The sequence below is a fragment of the Oryx dammah genome, unplaced genomic scaffold (genome assembly GCF_014754425.2).
Source record: "Oryx dammah isolate SB20612 unplaced genomic scaffold, SCBI_Odam_1.1 HiC_scaffold_18, whole genome shotgun sequence".
Classification (NCBI taxonomy): domain Eukaryota; kingdom Metazoa; phylum Chordata; class Mammalia; order Artiodactyla; family Bovidae; genus Oryx; species Oryx dammah.
The window spans coordinates 77,844,562-77,866,423 of NW_024070202.1; the positions used below are offsets into that span (position 1 = coordinate 77,844,562).

Below are 21,862 nucleotides of genomic sequence, written 5' to 3' on the forward strand. Positions count from 1 at the left end.
TCTATTCTGATCGCAGTCCAGTCACTGACTAGTTTTACAACCTTGGGAAAGTCAGTGAGTCTTTGTGGGCCTCAGTTTCCTCACTTGTAAAATGGGGTAATAATACATGCTTTGTGCACATCATAGGGTTGGTGTGAGAATAGAGTACACGCAAGTGCCTTTCGTAAACCATGAATCACCATTTAAGCATCAGAGTTTCTTAATAATGCAAACACAGTTGCAATCATGATTTTAGGAACTGTGTCCCCCTTGTGAGGACTTCAGACTCTTGGCTTTTTCCACCTGCCTGCTGGCAAATGAACTGTCCTCATCTCGTATTTGTGCAGTTGACATTTTGGAACTCCACTGGATCTGATCAGTTGTGCTGGGTCAGACTGCACTCTGTCAGTATTATTCTGGGGTTCCAGCATTTTGAGATCATGCTGGATTTGGATTGTAATCCATCACAGTATTATCTGTGATACTTCTAATCCATGTCATCTACACAATTCATGTCCCTATCTCCTCAGTGTTTTCCAAGTTTTTGATCAAAATGTGGACCAAGATAGGGCTGAAGTCAGTCTTGCTTCTCTGCAATAGAGACCACTTTAAGGTTGGTTAAGAGTAAATATTATAACAAAAAGGGGCAGCATCACTACCCACTGTAGCTGGCTGTATAGCCAGTTGTGAGGTCAGTTACTTAAATTGTGTCTTTTTTTTTTCCTTTTCTGGCCACACCACCTGGCTTTTGGGACCTTAGTCCCCCGACCAGGGATCGAACTCATGTCCCCTGCAGTGAAAGTGTGGAGTCTTAACCACTAGACTGCCAGGGAAGCCCTCGTGTCTCCTTTTCATGTCATCTTCTTCCACTCCCCAGCTGCAGCTTCAGTCACCAGGCAGGTTCTCACTCTATAACTGCTGAATCTACTCTTTTCCAAATTTGTCAATAACCTCTTGATTCCCCCATCCAGAGGTGCATTCTCTATGCCCACCTCCCCAAGCTCATTGAAACATTTGACAGCTCTTCCTATGAACATCTCTCTCCTTTCACTTCTGGACAATTTCTCAGTGGCTGTCAGTTCTTCACAGGGACTCCCAATGGCTCCCTCATGCCTCCTTTGTAGCCAGTCAGCCTAGAGAGCAGGGCTTCAGGCACCACTGATACTTGGAGCTTGATGACTTTTTACCAGGAGGGGCTTTCCCATGTCTTGTAGGTGTTCAGCAGCATCCTTGGCCCCTCCCTGATAGAGGCCAGGAGAACCCCTACCCAACTACCAAAAATGTCTCCAGACATTGCTAAATGTCCCCTAGGGGACAAAATCTTCCCTGCCTCCACCCTCACAAACCATCACTATAGAGTAAGCCAATACTAACTTAACCAGGTCTCCACCTCCATCCTGGGCTTGGGCTCAGTTTACCTCTGCAGTGAAACATGTTCGTATTAGAATTTTAGTCCGGTTCACCTGCTCCTGACTCATAATTCTGTTTTTCTCATCCATACTTGAAATGTAACCCCCTAAGCTTTCCTCCTCTCCTTTACTCTATTTCCACACTGCCTGTGCTGTGTCTACCCTGACCAGCTCCCAAGTCTTCTTTCCTTCCAAGCTTTTCCTTACCAAGTTTCACAGTAAGGAAACTCTCCCATCTTTTGGTCTGGCCTACAGGCCCTAGCATTCTCAGCCCTCATGAGTGGAGACAGCCGTTGTTCACCTGGCTGCATTCTGGGCTATGGATGGATTAATACTTTTTTCACTCCCCATTGCCAATTCTAGATCATTACTTTTCAATTTTTTGATCAAAAATTTCTGCTCCCCTGAATCTCATGCCATTTAGGCAAATTTTTTTCTTCAAACTACAAGTTTTGTTTGGCATTTTATTTTAACAAATAGGACAGGGTAGAAAATACAGAGTACTACCTATAGATAATAAGGATGAGGTATAGTGGCTCAATGGTTAAGAATCCACCTGCCAGTGCAGGAGACATGGGCTCGATCCCTGGGTCAGGAAGATCCCTTGCAGAGGGAAATGGCAACCCACTCCAGTAAAGGAACCTGGCGGGCTACAGTCCAAGGGTTTGCAAAAGAGTCAGACACGACTTAGCAATTAAACACCAACTGTTTTGAAGAACTAGTATTTCGGATATATACTCAGGAGTATGCCTGCTTAAACTAGGTTGGGGTGTAAAGGGACCCTCTCTCTGTGTTAAACATGTTTGACCACAGTGATCTAGATCTACCTTCCACGCCTTCTGACCTCCTAAGGAACACACTGGTTAACATTCCTGGTAATTGGCTTAAATGTTTTCTATTTCAGGTCTTCCCACCATACTGTGTAGCTTCTGAGTCCACATGGCTGACTGCTCAGAGCCCTGGCCTGCCAGCTCCTTGACCTTAGCCCCAGTGACCATCCCACCCCTGCTATGCTCTAGCGATGGTGATTTATGAAGTTTTTTCACCAGGCTTTGTAAAACTATAACCCTGTCCCAGAGTCTTTGTTCTAACCCCCACACACTCTGGAAGGCAAGGACTTGGACTGATGCATGGCTTTGTGTGATGCTATTTGGCTCTCTCATCTAGGAGGCCAGCTGTCTTTCTAGAGGGAAGATCTGAGGAGAAGGCAGCCTAGAACATCTCTCCTCAGAGTGTGGGCAGTGCATGCAAGGCTCACAGTCTCTGGAGAGCCCTGGATCAACCCATGAGTGCTTGGCTCTCCTGCTTGCCTGGGCTTTTGCCACCTGCCACGTGGCCTGGCCAGGTCTTTCCGAACTACCATTCTTGGAATTCAGAGGCTATTTCTTTCTCTCCACCCTAGGTGACACTTTCCAGGTTCTTGAATCTTCAGAAGACACAATGGAGACTAGTTGGGGGTTCATACTCAGAGGGTCATTTTCACTGTCCTCTTGGAGGCCTCTCAGCACTTCCTGGGGCTCTTCTGGCCCAGGATGAAGTCCCTGCTTCCCCCAGGAACCCTCTCTGGGGCTCGAAGCACAGCAACATTTTTAGGGATGCCTTAGCCCAGATGTGCAGAGCCTGTTCAGAAGGTCAGTGTTGTTCTTGTTGCACAGTCATGTCTGACTCTTTTGAGACCCCATAGACTGTAGTCTGTCAGACTCCTCTGTTGTTGGGATTTTCCAAGCAAGAGTACTAGAGTGGGCTGCCATTTCCTTTTCATAAGCTGATGCCCCCTCTATTAGTTCTCTGTGTGGGTTAATAGGATTAATACAAATTTCAAGGCTTCCCAGAGCATATATGTAATTAGACTCCATTTCTGACCTCAGTGACAAAAGCAACGACTTCTGTTTCCTAAATAATAGTACAGACTCTTCACTGGGGTCTTCTCTCTGTGGCCCACCAAACTTGCTCTCTCAATGATGTCCGCTGCAAATGTCACGTTAGACACCTTGTCCTCCATGCCTGCTTGGCGCTCCTTCCTGAACACAGCTGACCTTTCCACCTCCAGGCCTTGCTCTTGCTGTTGCTCCAGCCTGGAATTCCCTCTGCCCTTCCTTGTCCCTCACGACTCACCTGAATGCCAGCTTCTCTGTGACATCTTCTCCTGTCAATTCAGTCAGGATTAGGCCTCTGTCCTACAACCTCATAGCATCCCTGCTTTTACTGTCTCTTCTTTGCTCTCCTCTGATTCCAACTGGGGTTGTAACTACGCACCGTCTGGTTCTGCTCCTCCCTAGACTCAGCCCCTCTGGGCAGGTGCATTGTGTAGCTCAGCCACGCCCCCTTATCCCAGTCCACAGGCACACTGAGGTGCTCACTCTGGGAGTAGGATATCACCAAATGTGACTCAAACTCAAGTCTTTGAAGTAAGAACAAAATGCTTCCAAAGAACCTCATCCTTCAAACCTATCATTAAACTCAACAAATGAAAATCTTGCCTTTTGAGCCTGATTTTCTTGCCAGACTTCATTCAGGAGGCTCAGCTGTCAGCAGAACCATGCAAATGAGCACTGAGGGTCTGCTGATTTAACTGGGTGAAGACAGGGCTGAAAGAGCCCAAGGCTTCAGGCTGTTATTAACCAGCGGGGCACGTGCTCTGTTTCCTGGGCCTCCTATGCTCAGCATGAATTATCTCCAGGATGCTATAAAGACTAGGAAAGCGAGATAAAAATTATAGTTCAATAAATCCTGCCACAAAAGGGATTAGCAAAGCATCTCAGAGGCCATGTAGAAACAGAGCTGAATTAAATATGAATCTTCTCTTACAATTAGAAAATATCACAGTAGAAGAGAGTAATGTGGATTGATCTTTTCTTCTATTTGCTGAGCAGGATTTATGACTTTAGTAGCCTCACAGAAGCCTCTCTTTAGTGCTCCTTATTTCACTGAGCAGGAGAATATGCCATCCAAAGTGGCACAGAAAGCACGGAGGAAGTGTTGGGATGAAAACTCATGGCGCAGGGAAAAGATTCTGCTGAACTGCCTGGAGCTCTAGTGCCTCCTTTTCTGCATTATCACACAATAATTTTCTTGATAGCTTACTGTATAGAAGCCATTGTAGAGACCCAAGATACATATGGTTTTGTCTGCACATGTTTTAAAACAGTAGAAAAACATAATATGTACATAATTCCCTGTGTATCAAGTGATATGCCCTAGTGAGACAGGCTGGGACCTGGAACCATTTACTTCAATATTTGCACCTGGACGAACATCTCCTCCAGCAACAGAACACAAAGAAACTAAAAATAACTGCACATAATGCGCAGCCAGGGGGTTAATATGAACAATAAGAGACAAAAAGGCCAAAACCCAATTGCCATGTCTGAGGTGCTGAGAACAAAAGTGGGGGACGGTGCACAGCGCTACCAAGGGGGTGGGCAGACCACCTAAGCCATTGCTCCAGCCTGACCCACCCATCAGCCCCCACCCCACGGCATTTAAGCGACCAGCTCACTGGAGTGAGCAAAGGGACCTATTGCTTGTTCTCCCTTCCTCAGGCTGCAGTTGGAGAAGCCTCTGCCTGAATTTCTCATCTAGCCTCTTTCTATAGATTTCTAGTCTCTTTCTATAATTTCTATAGATTAAAGAGTCCAAGAACCTTGGTCAGTAACAACAGAACTGCAGACTCAGGGCTGGAAGGGCCACTTTGGGCTTCATACAACTGACCCATGGACCATGAAACCAATAACCCCAATACCATCAATTATCAAAAAATGACTAGGCGTATGACCTGAATGCGCTTCCCTGAGACTTCTCCCCCACACCTTTCACTGATGATTCAGAACAATACACTGGGCAGTAGGAAAGAATTCCATCCCAACGGATGAGCTCTCAAGCTCAAATAACACAGCGTACTTGGCCTTCTTCAGCAGGTTTCCTGAAGCGGGGGGTGGGAGCTCCATACCTGGGAAGAGATGTAATTTTCCCCCACTTCTCTATGCAGAAACGCCGAAGCCCGTTGCTTCCTCGCAGGGCTGCAAAGCCTTCGTAGGGCACACTTGATGTTCCTGTGACGAACTGCAGTAATCTGAGTCTCTGCTCATTGTTGAAACGCTCCACCGCAGCCCAGAACCAGCGGATCACAAGATGCCCATCATGATAACCTGAGCGGAAGCAGGAGGGAGACGGAGAGGATGTGGAGAGGGGAGGAGGGGTGGGGGGAGATGAAATACACATCAGGCGTGCTAAGAACTCAACAGCTGCTCTAGATCTGCTCATTTCTCTAGCGGTGGCCTTCAGGTAGGTCTGAGACAATTTGTGTAACTGAGTCAAGTTCAAAAACAAAAGCCAATTGAGAAAAGAGGCATTTTTACAAAAAGGTTTTATGTTCTCAGGGATGTCCTCAGAGATGTCTGCTTTCTATTTAAACAACTGGGCCCCTAGGAGTCACTTTCCTGCCTGAGATAAATGTACACAATGAGTGGTGAGGCCTGGCAGAGATCCTTGGGGTTCTGAAGAGACAAGACCCTCTACAAATAGGATATTTCCTCATATTGTCTTTGTTCTGATATCTTAGCTCTGGGTAACCACGTACTGTGGGAGCATCTAGGACTTAAGAAAGGTGAATGTCAGTCTTGGTGAATGGGAGATGCTGGGCTCTCCCCGCAGCCTGTGCTTAGAGCTGCTGTGCTCTGGCCAGCCCAGGCCCGAGAGGAGTTGGGCCCATGGAAGGAGTATGGGGCCTCACAGGACAGTACGGAAACAGGCTTGGGGCAGTCGCTGAAGGAAAATGATGGACTGCAAGTGCATGAAGGACTCAAAGATGAAGAAAGAAGGCTGGGCTGGGGCAGAAAGAAGGAAAGCTTCATCAAACGGAAAGTGTAACTCACCTTAGAGGTGTGAGTTAAGCATGTGAAGGCTTGTGTGAGTGGAGGAGGGGCTATAATGAGAATGAAGAATAAATATGCAGGGAACAGCAAGCTGACTAGACCAGCAGAGAGCGGTTGCTGGTGAGGACAGAAGGGACCCTACTGGGGGCTTAGAGGCCTTGATAGCTAGGCAGAGACACTGTTACCTGACACCTTAGGTTGGTGGCTTTCCTTCCAAGCCAGGAAGGGCCTAGCAGTTCCACAGAAGTTTCCTCCTACATGGCTGAGTGTATCGGGGAAAGCAGAGGGGCTGAGATGGTGGGCTCCTGGCTCACCCTCTATCGTTTTGATAGGAGTTTCTCTGCAATATTTTATGTGAGGAAAGGGTTTTGAGCATAAAAAATCTTTCAAAGACCACTTCTCTAAGTGATAAAGAGCTTGCTTGTTTTGTGGGTTGGTAAATGGCCTGATGAAAAGAATGTTTCGGGAAGACATTTGGCAGTGTGAAGGTGAAGAGTTAGGAGGAATTAGACATGGGATTTGGAGAGATGACAGAATTGTTACAACAAATCAGGATGGAGGTGAGGAGGGCTTCAGTTCTACAGGAGGCAGAAGACACTTTCCCAGCAGCACGTGACCCAGCTCCAGAGCTGGCCCGTGGTCGGCGGTGTTGTCTGATACACACCTATACCGAGTTACACCAAGGATGACCTGGGGGTTACTGTCGCCTGAAGGAAAGTCCAGGTTGGAAACGGAGGGTGGGGGGTGGAGGGGAGAAAGCATGGACTAGAACCTACTCTGCCCGTGTACTGAAATAAGGCTGTTTTTTGTAGTCTTCAAAAGTGATATTATTTTATATTTATATTGTCACTACATACTCATCTCAGATGCTAGTAAAGTAATGCTCAAAATTCTCCAAGCCAGGCTTCAGCAATACACGAACCGTGACATTCCAGATGTTCAAGCTGGTTTTAGAAAAGGCAGAGGAACCAGAGATCAAATTGCCAACATCCGCTGGATCATGGAAAAAGCAAGAGAGTTCCATAAAAACATCTATTTCTGCTTTATTGAAGATGCCAAAGCCTTTGATTGTGTGGGTCACAATAAACTCTGGACAATTCTGAAAGAGATGGGAAAGACCACTTGACCTGCCTCTTGAGAAATCTGTATGCACGTCAGGAAGCAACAGTTAGAACTGGACATGGACCAACAGACAGGTTCCAAATAGGAAAAGGAGTACGTCAAGGCTGTATATTGTCACCCTGCTTATTTAACTTCTATGCAGAGTACATCATGAGAAATGCTGGGCTGGAAGAAGCACAAGCTGGAATCAAGATTGCCAGGAGAAATATCAATAACCTCAGATATGCAGATGACACCACCCTTATGGCAGAAAGTGAAGAAGAACTAAAGAGCCTCTTGATGAAAGTGAAAGAGGAGAGTGAAAAAGTTGGCTTAAAGCTCAACATTAAGAAAACAAAGATCATAGCATTCAGTCCCACCACTTCATGGCAAATAGATGGGGAAACAGTGGCCGACTTTATTTTCGGGGCCTCCCAAATCACTGCAGATGGTGATTGTAGCCATGAAATTAAAAGACGCTAACTCCTTGGAAGGAAAGTTATGACCAACCTAAACAGCATATTGAAAAGCAGAGACATTACTTTGCCAACAAAGGACCATCTAGTCAAGGCTATGGTTTTTCCAATAGTCATGTATGGATGTGAGAGTTGGACTATAAAGAAAGTTGAGCATCGAATAATTAGTGCTTTTGAACTGTGGTGTTGGAGAAGACTCTTGAGAGAGAGTCCCTTGGACTGCAAGGAAATACAACCAGTCCATCCTAAAGGAGATCAGTCCTGAGTGTTCACTGGAAGGACTGATGTTAAAGCTGAAACTCCAATACTTTGGCCACCTGATGCGAAGAGCTGACTCATTTGAAAAGACCCTGATGCTGGCTGGGAGGGATTGAAGGCAGGAGGAGAAGGGGACGACAGAGGATGAGATGGTTGGATGGAATCACCGATTCAATGGACATGAGTTTGGGTAAACTCCAGGAGTTGGTGATGGACAGGGAGGCCTGGGGTGCTGTGGTCCATGGGGTCACAAAGAGTCGGGCATGACTGAGGGACTGAACTGAACTGAACATACGAATATATATATATATATATATGAATATTATTCAGCCATAAAAAGGAATGAAACACTGAGTCACACTATAACACAAACAAACCTTACTAAGTGAAAGAAGCCAGACCCCAAAGGCCAAACAGTATAATTCTATTTATATGAAATATCCAGCACGGGTATATCCACATAGACTGGTGGCTGCTGAGGATGGGGAGTAGGGAGAGGAACGGGGAGCAACTGATTCACAGGTCCTGGGTTTCCCTTCGGAACAAAGAAAATGATTTGGAACCACTGAGAGGGGATGGTTGTACCACATCTGCAATGCACTAAATGCTGCTGCACTGTTCCCTTTAAAATGGTTATTTTTTTTCCTTTTTACTTTATATCGAGGGGTAGCCGATTAACAATATTGTGATAGTTTCAGGTAGATAAGTAAGGGACTCAGCCAAACATATACATGTATACATTCTCACTCAAACTCCCTTCCCATCCAGGCCGCCACGTAACGCTGACCAGGGTTCCCTGTGCTGTGTAGTAGGTCCTTGTCAGTTACCCACTTTAAATATAGCAGAGTGTACATGTTGATCCCACACTTTCTAACCACCTCTTACGCCCATTCTCCCCCCCTGACAACCATAAATTCTTCCTCTAAGTCTGTAAGTCTGTTTCTTTTTTGTAAATAAGTTCATTTGTATTTCTTTTTAGGTTCCGCATATAAGGGATGTTATGTGATATTTCTCCTTCTCTGTCTGACTTACTTCACTCAGCACGACAATCTCTAGGTCCATCCATGTTGCTGCAAATGGCATTATTTCATTCTTTTTAACGGCTGAGTAATATTCCATTGTCTCTATGTAACACATCTTCTTTATCCATTTCACCGTTGATGGACATCTAGGTTGCTTTCATGCCTTGGCTATTGTAAGCAGTGCTACAATGAACACTGAGGTGCTTGTATCTTTTTGGACCATGTTTTTCTCTGGATATATGCCCAGAGTAGAACTGTAGGATTATACGGTAACTCTATTTTTAGCTCTTTTAGGGAACCTCCATACTGTTCTCCATATTGGCTATACCAAGTTGGATTCCCACCAACAGTGTAGGAGGGTCCCCTTGTCTCCATACCCTCTCTAGCATTTATTGTTTGTGGATTTAAAATGGTTACTTTTAACTGTATACTCAATATCTTATAATAACCTGTACTGGAGGAGGATGTGAAAAAAGAATATATAATTTATATACATATGACTGAAACACTTTGCTGCATGCCTGAAACTAACAGAACATTGCAGATCAACTATATTTCAATAAAAACAAAAAATAAAATGATAAAATGTAACATAGAAAAGAAATGGTTAATGTTGTTATGTCAATTTCAAATCAATAATGTTTTTTAAGAAGTTATAGATCATGTCTGTGGGAGCTGAGGCATCACAAGCCCCTCTCGCTCACCTCCCCGGTACTCGGCGTTGTTCCGCCAATCGGCCAGGTCGATCTCTGCCGTGCCAGCGATCACCAGCTCCAGCTCCCTGGCATCAAACACGGAGACCAGCCTTGAGTCCACCACCTGAAATCCAAATTAAGCTTTAGCCTACAGACCCAATGTTATCGAGAGGTTACATTCATCATTACCACTTCTGTGGGCTAAGCTGGGAAGCTCATCACTGTTCACAACCTTTTCCCCCTTCTCCCAATGTGTTATCACGTTTAAATTCAAAATCATGACATTCTGAAGCACAATGCTTTAATGAACTAGGAACTCAAAAAAGGTCCCCTGCTTTTCATTACCTCTGATATTCTCTCCTGGAATGACGTTATGAACCAGACTGACTTGCCTTTCTGTAGTAACATTTAAGTTTCCCAGTAACACTACATTTTAAAGGCAAAAAGTCCAATTTGCTATGGAGTGATTCAGTAGCTATTAGTGCTATCACTTCACTTAAAAGGAATCCTCTCTTCCACATACAAACTAGGACTTATTTCCTGGGAATGGACTTTATATATTAAAACAATTGTCTTTTTCTTCCCTTCTCCCCGTCACTTCTTCCCTCCCTCCTTCAAAGATCTGGGAGGACCTGCTTGATTAGAGGGCTCTGAGCTCTGGCTTTACATCTTGCTGCTGAATGTATGTGGTACCACTGAAAACCTGCAGCAGACACTTCCTTTAATCACACTGGTGGATGAGCCAGTCACCCACTCCGATCTCCACCAGAGCAGCAAAGAACACCTTCAAACACCCAAGCCCTTGTTTCTAAACTGGAAAAATCTAACTATGTCAAGTTTTGGTAAACAGGAAGCCTAGCAGCTGTCGGTGTCCTCTTTTTTAAAAAATTATTATTGATCTCTGATGCTTTTTAAAAAACTTTTTTATTGAATGACAGATTATTTAAATTCTATAGTGCTTTATAATTTTCAAAAGTTTCACATGTGATTTCGTGCAGCTTATTTCATAAGTCACTGTCCTGATTTAGCATCTCTGCATGGATTATGTGGCACAAAGTGACACCACAGGCATATCTCCTTTGATTGTGTTCTGCTTTATTGCACTCTGCAGATTTGTCGTTTTTCACAAATTGGAGGTTTGCAGCAACCCGAGGTCATGAGATGATGGGTAGTTTTTTTTAGTAATAAAGTATTTTTAAAATAAGGTATGTAGATTGCTTTTTTAGACATAATACTGTGGCACACTTGATAGACTACAGTATAGTATGAGCATAAGTTTTATTGCACTGAGAATCTAAACAACTGATGTGACTCGCTTTATTGCGCTAATGGCTTTATTGCTGAGGTCTGGAACTAAACCTGCAATATCTCAGAGATCTGCCTGTAAGAAAATAAAAAATCTAGCCAGAGTGGATAATTCCGCCCAGTGCCTTCACTTCACTCATTTTCATCTCACTGAATGAAAGGGGATGCAACACACACGCGTCTCGGCAGGATGGGCCACGTGTTTTCACGTATGGCTCAGCAGGGCCACACTGACGCAGGTTTTGTGAGACCACAAGAGCTGGGTTTCCCAGAGCACTCTGACCCCTCTCCCAACACCCTCAGGGGGTCCTCCCTGCATGCTGGTGAATAGAGCTGAGCCCTCTTCATGCCTCGTTCTTCCTCTCCCTTCTCCTAACAAGACCCTGCCGGGCTGGGTCTCACCTCGTAGAAGCCCCGCACCAGTGCCTCGGTCTGCTGCACCACGCCGCGCTCCACCCGCCACCTCACCATCCTCTCGATATACTCCTTCTTGTTCTTCTCTGTGACCTGCGTGTTGGCACCTCCAGATTTTAACTCCCTCTCCGTTACCTTGCGGGGAAACAAAGATCATGATGATTGTTGACTTGCTTTACCTTGTAGCGAAACAGATCAGTTTTAAGAGGATGAACTATTTGTAAAAATTTCTCTTTACACGAGTTCAGCATCTTTACCTCCTTGGTTCTTTCTCCTTTCCTGGAAGTTACTAGAAAGGCTCTGGTTGTTCTAAAGTAGATACATCAGTACCTTAGAAAACTACAGTTTTGTTACATAAAGAGGAAGCATGTTTCTTAAACTTAAGAGGCCTAACAGAAATAAAAGAAAAATGCCCCTCAGTTCAGTTCAGTCGCTCAGTCATGTCTGTCAGTCGCTCAGTCATGTCTGACTCTTTGCAACCCCATAAATTGCAGCATGCCAGGCCTCTCTGTCCATCACCAACTCCTGGAGTTCACCCAAACCCACATCCATCGAGTCGGTGATGCCATCCAGCCATCTCATCCTCTGTCGTCCCCTTCTCTCGTCCCCTTCTCTTCCTGCCCCCAATCCCTCCCAGCATCAGGGTCTTTTCCAATGAGTCAACTCTTTGTATGAGGTGGCCAAAGTACTGGAGTTTCAGCTTTAGCATCAGTCCTTCCGAAGAACACCCAGGACTGATCTTTAGAATGGACTGGTCGGATCTCCTTGCAGTCCATGGGACTCTCAAGAGTCTTCTCTAACACCATAGCTCAAAAGCATAAATTCTTCAGTGCTCAGCTTTCTTCACAGTCCAACTCTCACATCCATACATGACTACTGGAAAAACCATAGCCTTGGTTACCCCTAAATGGACTAGAATGTCCTTAACTATACCCAAGTCCCAATTACATCACATTCTTAACAAACAAATCTTCCCTATCAACAGCAGATCATTGGCAAAAGAGAAATGGAGGGTGGGAGAGTGTTTCTGCAGTAGGTATAATGGTGGCTGAAGGGTGACACCTCGACCTTGAGAAAGGAGAGAATGATGTTGCCACATAGTATGGAGATGCATGTTTGTTAGGACAAGCTAACAAGGAAAGTTATGATCTGTGCTTTACTGTTTTGAAAGGCAAGAAGGCAGGTAACATATTAGACCCTGTTATCAAAACGTGTTGGTGTTTGAAGGGGGAAGCATCAGTTATCTTAAATTTGCTTAAGGGGTTTGCCTCACTGCTCAGTGTGATTAATATAAGAAAAATGAGGCATAACTATACCTGTTATTGTTTAGTTGCTAAGTCATGTCCAACTCTTTTGCAACTCCATGGACTATACCCCTCTAGGCTCCTCTGTCCATTGGATTCTCCAGGCAAGAATACTGGAGTGGGTTGCCATTTCCTTCTCCAGGGGATATTCCTGACCCAGGTATCGAACCTGTGTCTCCTGCATTGACAGGCAAATTCTTTACCACTGAGCCACTACTACTACTACTAAGTCGCTTCAGTCGTGTCCGACTCTGTGCGACCCCACAGATGGCAGCCCACCAGGCTCCCCTGTCCCTGGGATTCTCCAGGCAAGAACACTGGAGTGGGTTGCCATTTCCTTCTCCAATGCATGAAAGTGAAAAGTGAAAGTGAAGTCACTCAGTCGTGTCCGACTCTTGACGACCCCATGGACTGCAGCCCACCAGGCTCCTCTGTCCATGGGATTTCCCAGGCAAGGGAACTGGAGTGGGGTGCCATTGCCTTCTCCGACTGAGCCACTAGGGAAGCCCATAGATGTACTTAGTTATAGATTAAAAATATATGTATATATTTGGCACTCATGGGCAAGGTACCCAAACAAAATAGTTTATAGAAGCCTGCTGATTACTTTATTTGATCACACGGGTGACTTTGGTAAGTATGAAATATTGGCCAATTATAACATAATAGTTACCACCCAAGATCCATATCCTTTGGAGCGTCTGGTTTTTATCTGCCCAGTTAGAGACTATTTCCTGACTCTAAGTATGTGGCATAACTAAATTCTGGCCAATAACGTACAAGCAGGGGTGTTGTATGGCACTTTCATGAGGTCTCTTTAAAGAGCAGGGCTGTTCCTCCTTGGTCCTGCTACTTCAGACATGGATGTGCTGGTTGGGGGCGCCATATTCATCAGGTTGTGGGTGAAGGGAGCCTAGGAACTGAAGCCTTGGGTTGCCTGCCTCCACATTTTCATGTAAGAGAAAAACAAACTATTAATTTAAGCAGGGTCATTGCGTCTCTTCATTAGCAGTGGAACTGAATCCTAACTAACACGCTGAGGAAAAGCTGGTGGTGTCTTTCAGGTCCATCTGTCTGTCTGCTCTTCACTCTGTAACTTGCCGACAGAAGGGCTGTGACCCAGCTCTCTAAAACCAGAATCCTCACTCTTGGCGACCTCATTTGAAAAGAAACAGGGTCAGCTTAAGCTTAAATGGAAATGCATTATTCTAGATCTATAACACATCCTTATTTTTATCACTGGGAATGTTTTCAACTTTCTCTAAGCTGTTAGGTTTCTCCCTTATACACACATGAAGGATTGCTCTTTTTCTTTTCAATGTTATTTTTTCCTCTAATTTTAATGTATTTAGTCATTTGTAGTTTACTTGATTTCTTTTGAGTAGATAACATGTGTCCATGGAAAATAAAAATTCAAGAGCTATAAAAAGCCATACAGTGAAAAACAGGTTTCTCTCCCCAAACAGTAGCATATTATATACACTGTTCATTATCATGGTCACATATATACCAAAGCTTTTTTTCTTTTTTTTAATTAAAGATACACAGTGGCCATTGTTTTATAGTGGTTTGTTGTTGCTATTCACTCACTAAGTTGTGTCTGACTTTTTGCAACTTCATGAACTGCAGCACGCCAGGCTCCTCTATCCATCATCTCCTGGAGTTTGCTCAGATTCATGTCCATTGAGTCAGTGATGTTATCTAACCATCTCATCCTCTGCTGCCCCCTTCTCTTTTCCCAGCATGAGTTTTTTCCAATGGTCGGCTTTTCACATCAGGTGGCCAAAGTATTGAAGCTTCAGCTTCAGCATCAGTCTTTCCAACGAATACTCAGGGTTGATTTCCTTCAGGATTATACCAGTTTAGACCTGTCTCATTCTTTCTTTGTTATTGTTATACTACCTGTCTTATTGTTTATGATTTATATGTAAATGGATGGGCTGGGGTATCCGACCACATATCTTCCTAGTCTACTATTTCATGTGTGAATGAATTATAATTTATTTCATCAGTGTTCTACTGCTGAACATTTACATTGGTTCAGATTTTTTTGTGGTGATCAACAATGCTGCAGTGAAGATTGCTATCCATTAGTCTTTTCAACTACATGTGAACATATTTGTAGGTCAAATTTCCAGACAGAGATGCTGAGTTAGAATGAGGATAGGTATCACAGGGTGCCTTTCACTTCTGCTTCCTTCCACCTACACTCTTGTACAGAGTGCCTGTTTCTCTCCACCATCTCCAAAATAGAATACTGCTAAGCTTTCTGAACCGTGAACTTCCAGATGTTCAAGCTCATTTTAGAAAAGGCAGAGGAACCAGAGATCAAATTGCCAACATCCACTGGATCACGGAAAAACCAAGAGAGTTCCAGAAAAACATCTATTTCTGCTTTATTGACTATGCCCAAGCCTTTGACTGTGTGGGTCACAAGAAACTGTGGAAAATTCTGAAAGTGATGGGAATACCAGACCACCTGACCTGCCTCTTGAGAAACCTATATGGAGGTCAGGAACTGGACATGGAACATGGTTAGAACTAGACATGGAACAACAGACTGGTTCCAAATAGGAAAAGGAGTATGTCAAGGCTGTCTATTGTCACCCTGCTTATTTAACTTCTATGCAGAGTACATCATGAGAAATGCTGGGCTGGAAGAAGCACAAGCTGGAATCAAGATTGCCAGGAGAAATATCAATAACCTCAGATATGCAGATGACACCACCCTTATGGCAGAAAGTGAAGAGGAACTAAAAAGCCTCTTGATGAAACCAAAAGAGGAGAGTGAAAAAGTTGGCTTAAAGCTCAACATTCAGAAAATGAAGATCATGGCATCCGGTCCCATCACTTCATGGGAAATAAATGGGGAAACAGTGGAAACAGTGTCAGACTTTATTTTTGGGGGCTCCAAAATCACTGCAGATGGTGACTGCAGCCATGAACTTAAAAGACTCTTACTCCTTGGAAGGAAAGTTATGACCAACCTAGGTAGCATATTCAAAAGCAGAGACATTACTTTGCTGACTAAGGTCCGTCTAGTGAAGTCTATGGTTTTTCCAGTGGTCATCTATGGATGTGAGAGTTCGATTGTGAAGAAAGCTGAGAGCCAAAGAATTGATGCTTTTGAACTGTGGTGTTGGAGAAGACTCTTGAGAGTCCCTTGGACTGCAAGGAGATCCAACCAGTCCATCCTAAAGGAGACCAGTCCTGGGTGTTCATTGGAAGGACTGATGTGAAGCTGAAACTCCAATACTTTGGCCACCTCATGTGAAGAGTTGACTCATTGGAAAAGACCCTGCTGCTGGGAGGAATTGGGGGCAGGAGGAGAAGGGGATGACAGGATGAGATGGCTGGATGGCACCACCGACTCGATGGACATGAGTTTGGGTGAACTCCGGGAGTTGGTGATGGACAGGGAGGCCTGGCGTGATACGATTCATGCTGTCACAAAGAGTCTGACACGATTGAGCAACTGAACTGAACTGAACTGAAGCTTTCTGATTCTTGATGTTCTCATGAGGGAAAATGGTATTTCATTCTGTTTAAATTTATATTTTAAAAAAATTGTGAATGATGTTGAATATTTCCTTTCCCGGGAACTATCCATTTATATTCTTTGCTAATTTTCTATTGTGTTGTTGATCATTTCTTACTGATCTGCAGGATCTCTTCTTATATTGAAAGACACAGACTTTTGTCTGTGCTATATGTTGCTGCTGCTGCTGCTGCTGCTAAGTCGCTTCAGTCGTGTCTGACTCTGTGCGACCCCAGGGATGTCAGCCCACTAGTCTCCTCTGTCCCTGGGATTCTCCAGGCAAAAATACTGTAGTGGGTTGCCATTTCCTTCTCCAATGCATGAAAGTGAAAAGTGAAAGAGAAGTCGCTCAGTCATGCCCGATTCTTAGCGACCCCGTGGACTGCAGCCCACCAGGCTCCTCTGTCCACGGGATTTTCCAGGCAAGAGTGCTGGAGTGGGGTGCCATTGCCTTCTCTGGTGCTATATGTTACAATGTAGCAAATATTATGCCATTTTTACTTTGTTTATGGTGTAGTTTTGATATGAGGTATTAAAAAAGTAATTTTAGTTGACTATGTCTATCTTTTCTTTCATGACTTTGTCACATCTACAGCAGCATTTCTTACTGCAAGTTAAAAAGAAAAATTCTTTCATTTTCATCTTTTTATTATTCTTTTAAGCACTCAGCCTTTTCACCCATGTGGAATTAATTTAAGCATAATGAGTTAGGTTTGGGATCTAACTTAAGGTTTTTAAGATGGGTACCTATTTGTCTTAATCTATTTTGCTAAATAATTGTGTTGTTGTGTTGTTGTTTTTTGTTTGTTTGTTTGTTTTACAAATTAACCCTACTATAGGGCAAACGTAAAGGATGGGCTAAAAGTAGTCATGCATAAAAAATTGTGTATCTTACACGTTCATCTAGTATATGGGGGAGGACAGTTAAGTGAATCACAGATTCTTGAATATATTTAAATATACTCTCTAAAGATGTAAGCAAAAATTTTTTTTCTCAAATGTGGAAAAGAGTATTCTTCAGAGGTATTTTTATGCAAAGACAATGCATCAAAACACTAACATTTTCCAGGACCTGAACAAGATTCTTGATTGAGATGTGGGTGTTGGGCGGTCTGCAAGGTTTAGTGAGTAACTATCACCCATAGACTCAGCACACTGCCCACAGTCATGAAGGTACTTATAAAGTATCCCAGCTTACTTCTTAGAACATTCCATTACAAAAATTACACATGTCACAGGCTTTTGAATCTCTTGTAAATGATGGTCAAAAAAACCTTAATTGTTAAATCTGCTCAGGCTATCAGGCTGGTCTGATAAAACTATAAGCCAGATGATTCAATGTTATATAAACACTGGAAGAAAAAAAAAAAAACGGGAAGCTTCTCTTATTAAATACTATTGTGATACATACATTTTGGAGGAGTAAATATCTGGGTGCTAGTGATAAAAAGCATTGTTCTAGATGCACAGATAAGAGAAATATCTTACAGACATATTGCATACTTTACAAAAATACTTTCTGATCCCCTGTCACATTTGATTTTCAAAAAGCTCTGTAAACTCAATCCATGTCAAAACAAGAAAAAGAAGACATGAGTAACTTTAATAAAGGCAGTAGTCCTCAAAGAATTATATTTTGAATGAATGACAGTCCCTGTTTTTAAACACAAAATCCCACTATTATATGATCCAACAATCCCACTTCTGAGTATATATCCCAAAGAATTTAAAGCAGAGACTTGAACAGAGATTTGCATACCTATGTTCACACCAGCATTATCCATAATACTCAAAAGGTAGAGGTAATCTAGGTGCCCATCAACTGATGAATGGCTAAACAAAATATGGTATTTACATGCTATGGAATATTATTCAGTCCTAGAAAAGAAGGCAATCCTGTCACATGTTAAAACATGGATGAACCTTGAAGATACTATGACAAGTGAAATAAGCTGATCACAAAAAGACAAACACTGTATGATTCCACTGAATATGAGATACTTAGAGTAGACAAGTTCTTGGAAAGGAAAAGTGGGGTGGTTCCAGGGACTGGGGAGAGGGGAAAATAGGGAGCTATTATTTAATGGACATGGTTTCAGTTTTGCATGATGAAGACATTTTGGAGATGGGTTGTATAACACATGAATCTACTTAACAACACCGAATGAACTGTAAACCTGGTTAGTATGGTAAATTTCATATCATGCAATTTTTCCGTAATAAGACTCAAAATGTCTTTTCCAAGCCCCGTGTCTCACAAACCTGGCCAAAAACCTCTTCATTAACCGTGAACGTGAGGTCGAGGATGTCTGTGATATTGTTGTCCTTCATCCATTGCAAGCTCTGGTGGAATTCCTCATCCAGATATTCCAGGTCACTCAAATCACAGGGTCTGGGTCCATTCAAAGGGAGAAAGAAAGGCAAACAGATTGTTTCAGTAAACACCTACTCAGACCTCATGCCAAAATATGGTTATATCACTCTAGGCTAAAGCAACACAGGTGTATTTTAGTGATTTGATACTTTTGAATACTTCGATGAACCTTTAGTTTATTCAGTAATTGGAAAAGAAAGTATTAAAATGTTTAAAATAACAAACACAAAACAATTATTGACTCAAGGACTCTCTATGGCCATTGGAGAAGAGTATCATTTAAAAATAACCAAGTTATACATCAATTTTTTTCTTTTATCTTATTCCACCTTTATTGAGATATAATTGACATACAGCACTGTATAAGTTTAGAGTGTACAGCATAATGGTTTACATACAAGGCCAGATCAGTTCTACTTAGTAGTTTCATACAATGTTTGTAATGCTACTATAATTATTTATATAAACTGATTTATATCTGGTATATGATGTTCTCTTATGCTTATATAAAATCTCCAAATGTCTTTTTATTGGACTAAACGGTTTATGTGATAGCTTAAGCACTCAGAAAAGTAAACCACCATAAACCTAACAGGAATGAGTAGGGCAAACAGTGACCAAAGGGCCAGAGGAGTCAGGGAGGTCAGTGCCTCTGGTCCTGTGGGCAGGGCTGGGGGGACACTTACAGTCTCAGGAGCGCCTTATAGAAGGGTCTTGTGAAGAAAGCATCCAGAAGGTACTGATGGATCAGAGCCAGGCCTAGGATTCTACCACTGAACCTGAACCTAGAACACAGATAAGGCAGAGCCATGTATTGTTAGTTGATGTGTTTCTTTGTCGTATTCATCTTAAGCCACTTCAAGAACTTGCCAAGTGATGACACAAGAGAGGCACCCCATTCTTTTTATTCTTTACCATGAACAATGGCTATGAAGTTGGTATGTACTAAATGAACACACCTCTTCAAGCAACCGAATAGAGTCATTTTACTGGAATCTTCTTCTCAGACCTGACTGTATAAGGACCCAAGAGAAGAAAAAGGGCTGGTGAAGGGGAATTCTGGGACCCAGACAAACAGCCAGCATTGAACCTGAGGATCTGAACCCAAGGATATGGAAAGTTTTTTGGACCATGCATTCCTACCCATTCAAGCATTCCATAGATACCACCCGAAGGTCTCATGTGTGCCTGACCCTATGCTGGAAGTCGGGGAGCTTGAACATGACTCACATATGGCGACATGCTCATGGTCAGAGAGGTGAGGTATGTGGAATCCCAGTGTGGTAAGCGGTCATGGCCACAGGACCTACATGGAGCCTACATGGCCACACAGAAAGAGCAAGGTCTCTGCTGGAAGGAACTGGTTATATAGACCTGGCCACCTCTCGATATAAGGGCCTTCACTGATTTAGATCCTTGTTGGAGCAAATAGTTTTCTGGCATTTTTTGCTGGCAACCTGCCTAGCTGCATGCTGCAGCTCCTAAGAGCTTGGTCCCATTGTTGCCCTGTTCCTAAATCAGCTTCCCTCTGTCTGGTCAAGCCCACTGGCTCCCTCACCCTGGGTACTGCCCATCTCTGGTACCTATGTCCAGAGACCTAAGGGGGTCTTTTCTGTCTCTTCCTATCTAACTAGATTTTCACCTAAACATAGTCTTAGCTGTGACTTTTCTCAGATCCCCTGTTGCAATTTCCAACTAACCCATCTCCACAGCCTTTCATGAGGCTCTTCTTAGACTAAAAAGACTTTGTAACTGCTATGAAAATGGTTTAAATGAATAGATTATAAGATCCTGTAATAAATGCAATCATAAATAACACTTCAAACAGCCATCTTTAAAGTAGTCTGTTCTTTTTGCATGAAAGTGAAGTTGCTCAGTCACGTCTAACTCTTTGCAACCTTATGGACTATAGCCCACCAGGCTCCTCCATTCTTTTTGCATGAAATAACATGCAAGTATTATTGGCTCTGGAGAGACAAGAGGTGAGCGGAACCTCAGTACAGGTGCTACAGGGGCACTGTGGACGAGGAGGCCCATGGACCAGATGAACAGCTTATAGTCCTTGAGGCCAGATTGTGCCATCAATACTGCACCCCCTGATGGTCTTTACTGATATCCCAATAATTGACAGGTCTCCAACCTGGGAGCTACAGTCCTGCGTCTAAAAGCACTGTTCACTCCTATCCCATGCAGGCTTATCCACTCTAATGGACTCTGAGGCATCACAACTGATGTTCCTAACATGACGTGGGGCTGTGGCCATGCGTGGGAGATGGCAACACTGCCCAATGTGGGAAGAGAGCAAATGCCTGTCAACAACCTGCCTCCCTTAGAGGTGGCTCTGGAAGGCCTAATAAAGAGAAATGGTAATCTCAGCGGGCACAAAGTGTCCACAGAAATGGAGCAGATAAAAATATTATATGAAAATACTTTCAACTCAATGTTAAAAAATGGACTACCTCAATAAACTGTAAATTCTTCAGCAAAATATACAGTATTCTAATCTATTTAAGAAAAAGTAAGAACTTAAATAGACAAATAAACATAGTATAAACTATGTCTCAAAATTTTGAGGATATAAGGATATAGTCCTTATAGGATATCCTTATAGTTGGGGTATTTTCACCCCAAATATTTAAATAGCTTCAGAAACCAGAAAATGGTAGAAAACTTAATTCATCATTATGAACTTCCATAATCACAAAATACAATCTGGAAAAGAGCAAAGGAAAGAAAACTAAAGATGCTGAACTCACACGCTAAAAAGTCATAAGTAAAACACAAGAAAAGTACCAGTCCATTCCCTGAATAATGTCAAATGATTTAGGATGCTTGATTCTAGGAAATTAAGGACAGTTTATTATTAGGCATTCCATCATTGAAATTAATTTTAATATCAAAAGACAAAAATCAAAAAAAAAAAAAAAAAAATATATGGTTTTTTTTGCTTTTTTTTTTTTTTTGGTTAGAAGCTAAAAATGTCTTGAAAAGATCCACCGTTAATTGCCTTGAAGAAAAATAAAAATTTCATAGTAAACCAAGAGTAGGAGAATGTTTCCTTACATTATGAAGGATATTGATCCCAGCATCATATAGATAGAGATATAAAAAGA

At 42.9% G+C, this 21,862-nt stretch overlaps 1 protein-coding gene across 1 annotated transcript in view; it reads right to left on the reverse strand.

Annotated features, from left to right (window-relative positions):
* Positions 1 to 21,862, reverse strand: part of HECW1 (HECT, C2 and WW domain containing E3 ubiquitin protein ligase 1) — a 264,354-nt gene that overhangs the window by 5,361 nt on the left and 237,131 nt on the right. The window contains exons 22-26 of the mRNA XM_040260566.1: positions 19,436 to 19,534; positions 18,638 to 18,767; positions 11,522 to 11,668; positions 9,824 to 9,938; positions 5,338 to 5,536 (exon numbers count right to left, since the gene is read on the reverse strand). Of these exons, the coding sequence (XP_040116500.1) occupies positions 5,338 to 5,536; positions 9,824 to 9,938; positions 11,522 to 11,668; positions 18,638 to 18,767; positions 19,436 to 19,534 (690 nt within the window). The remainder of the gene's footprint in view (positions 1 to 5,337; positions 5,537 to 9,823; positions 9,939 to 11,521; positions 11,669 to 18,637; positions 18,768 to 19,435; positions 19,535 to 21,862) is intronic.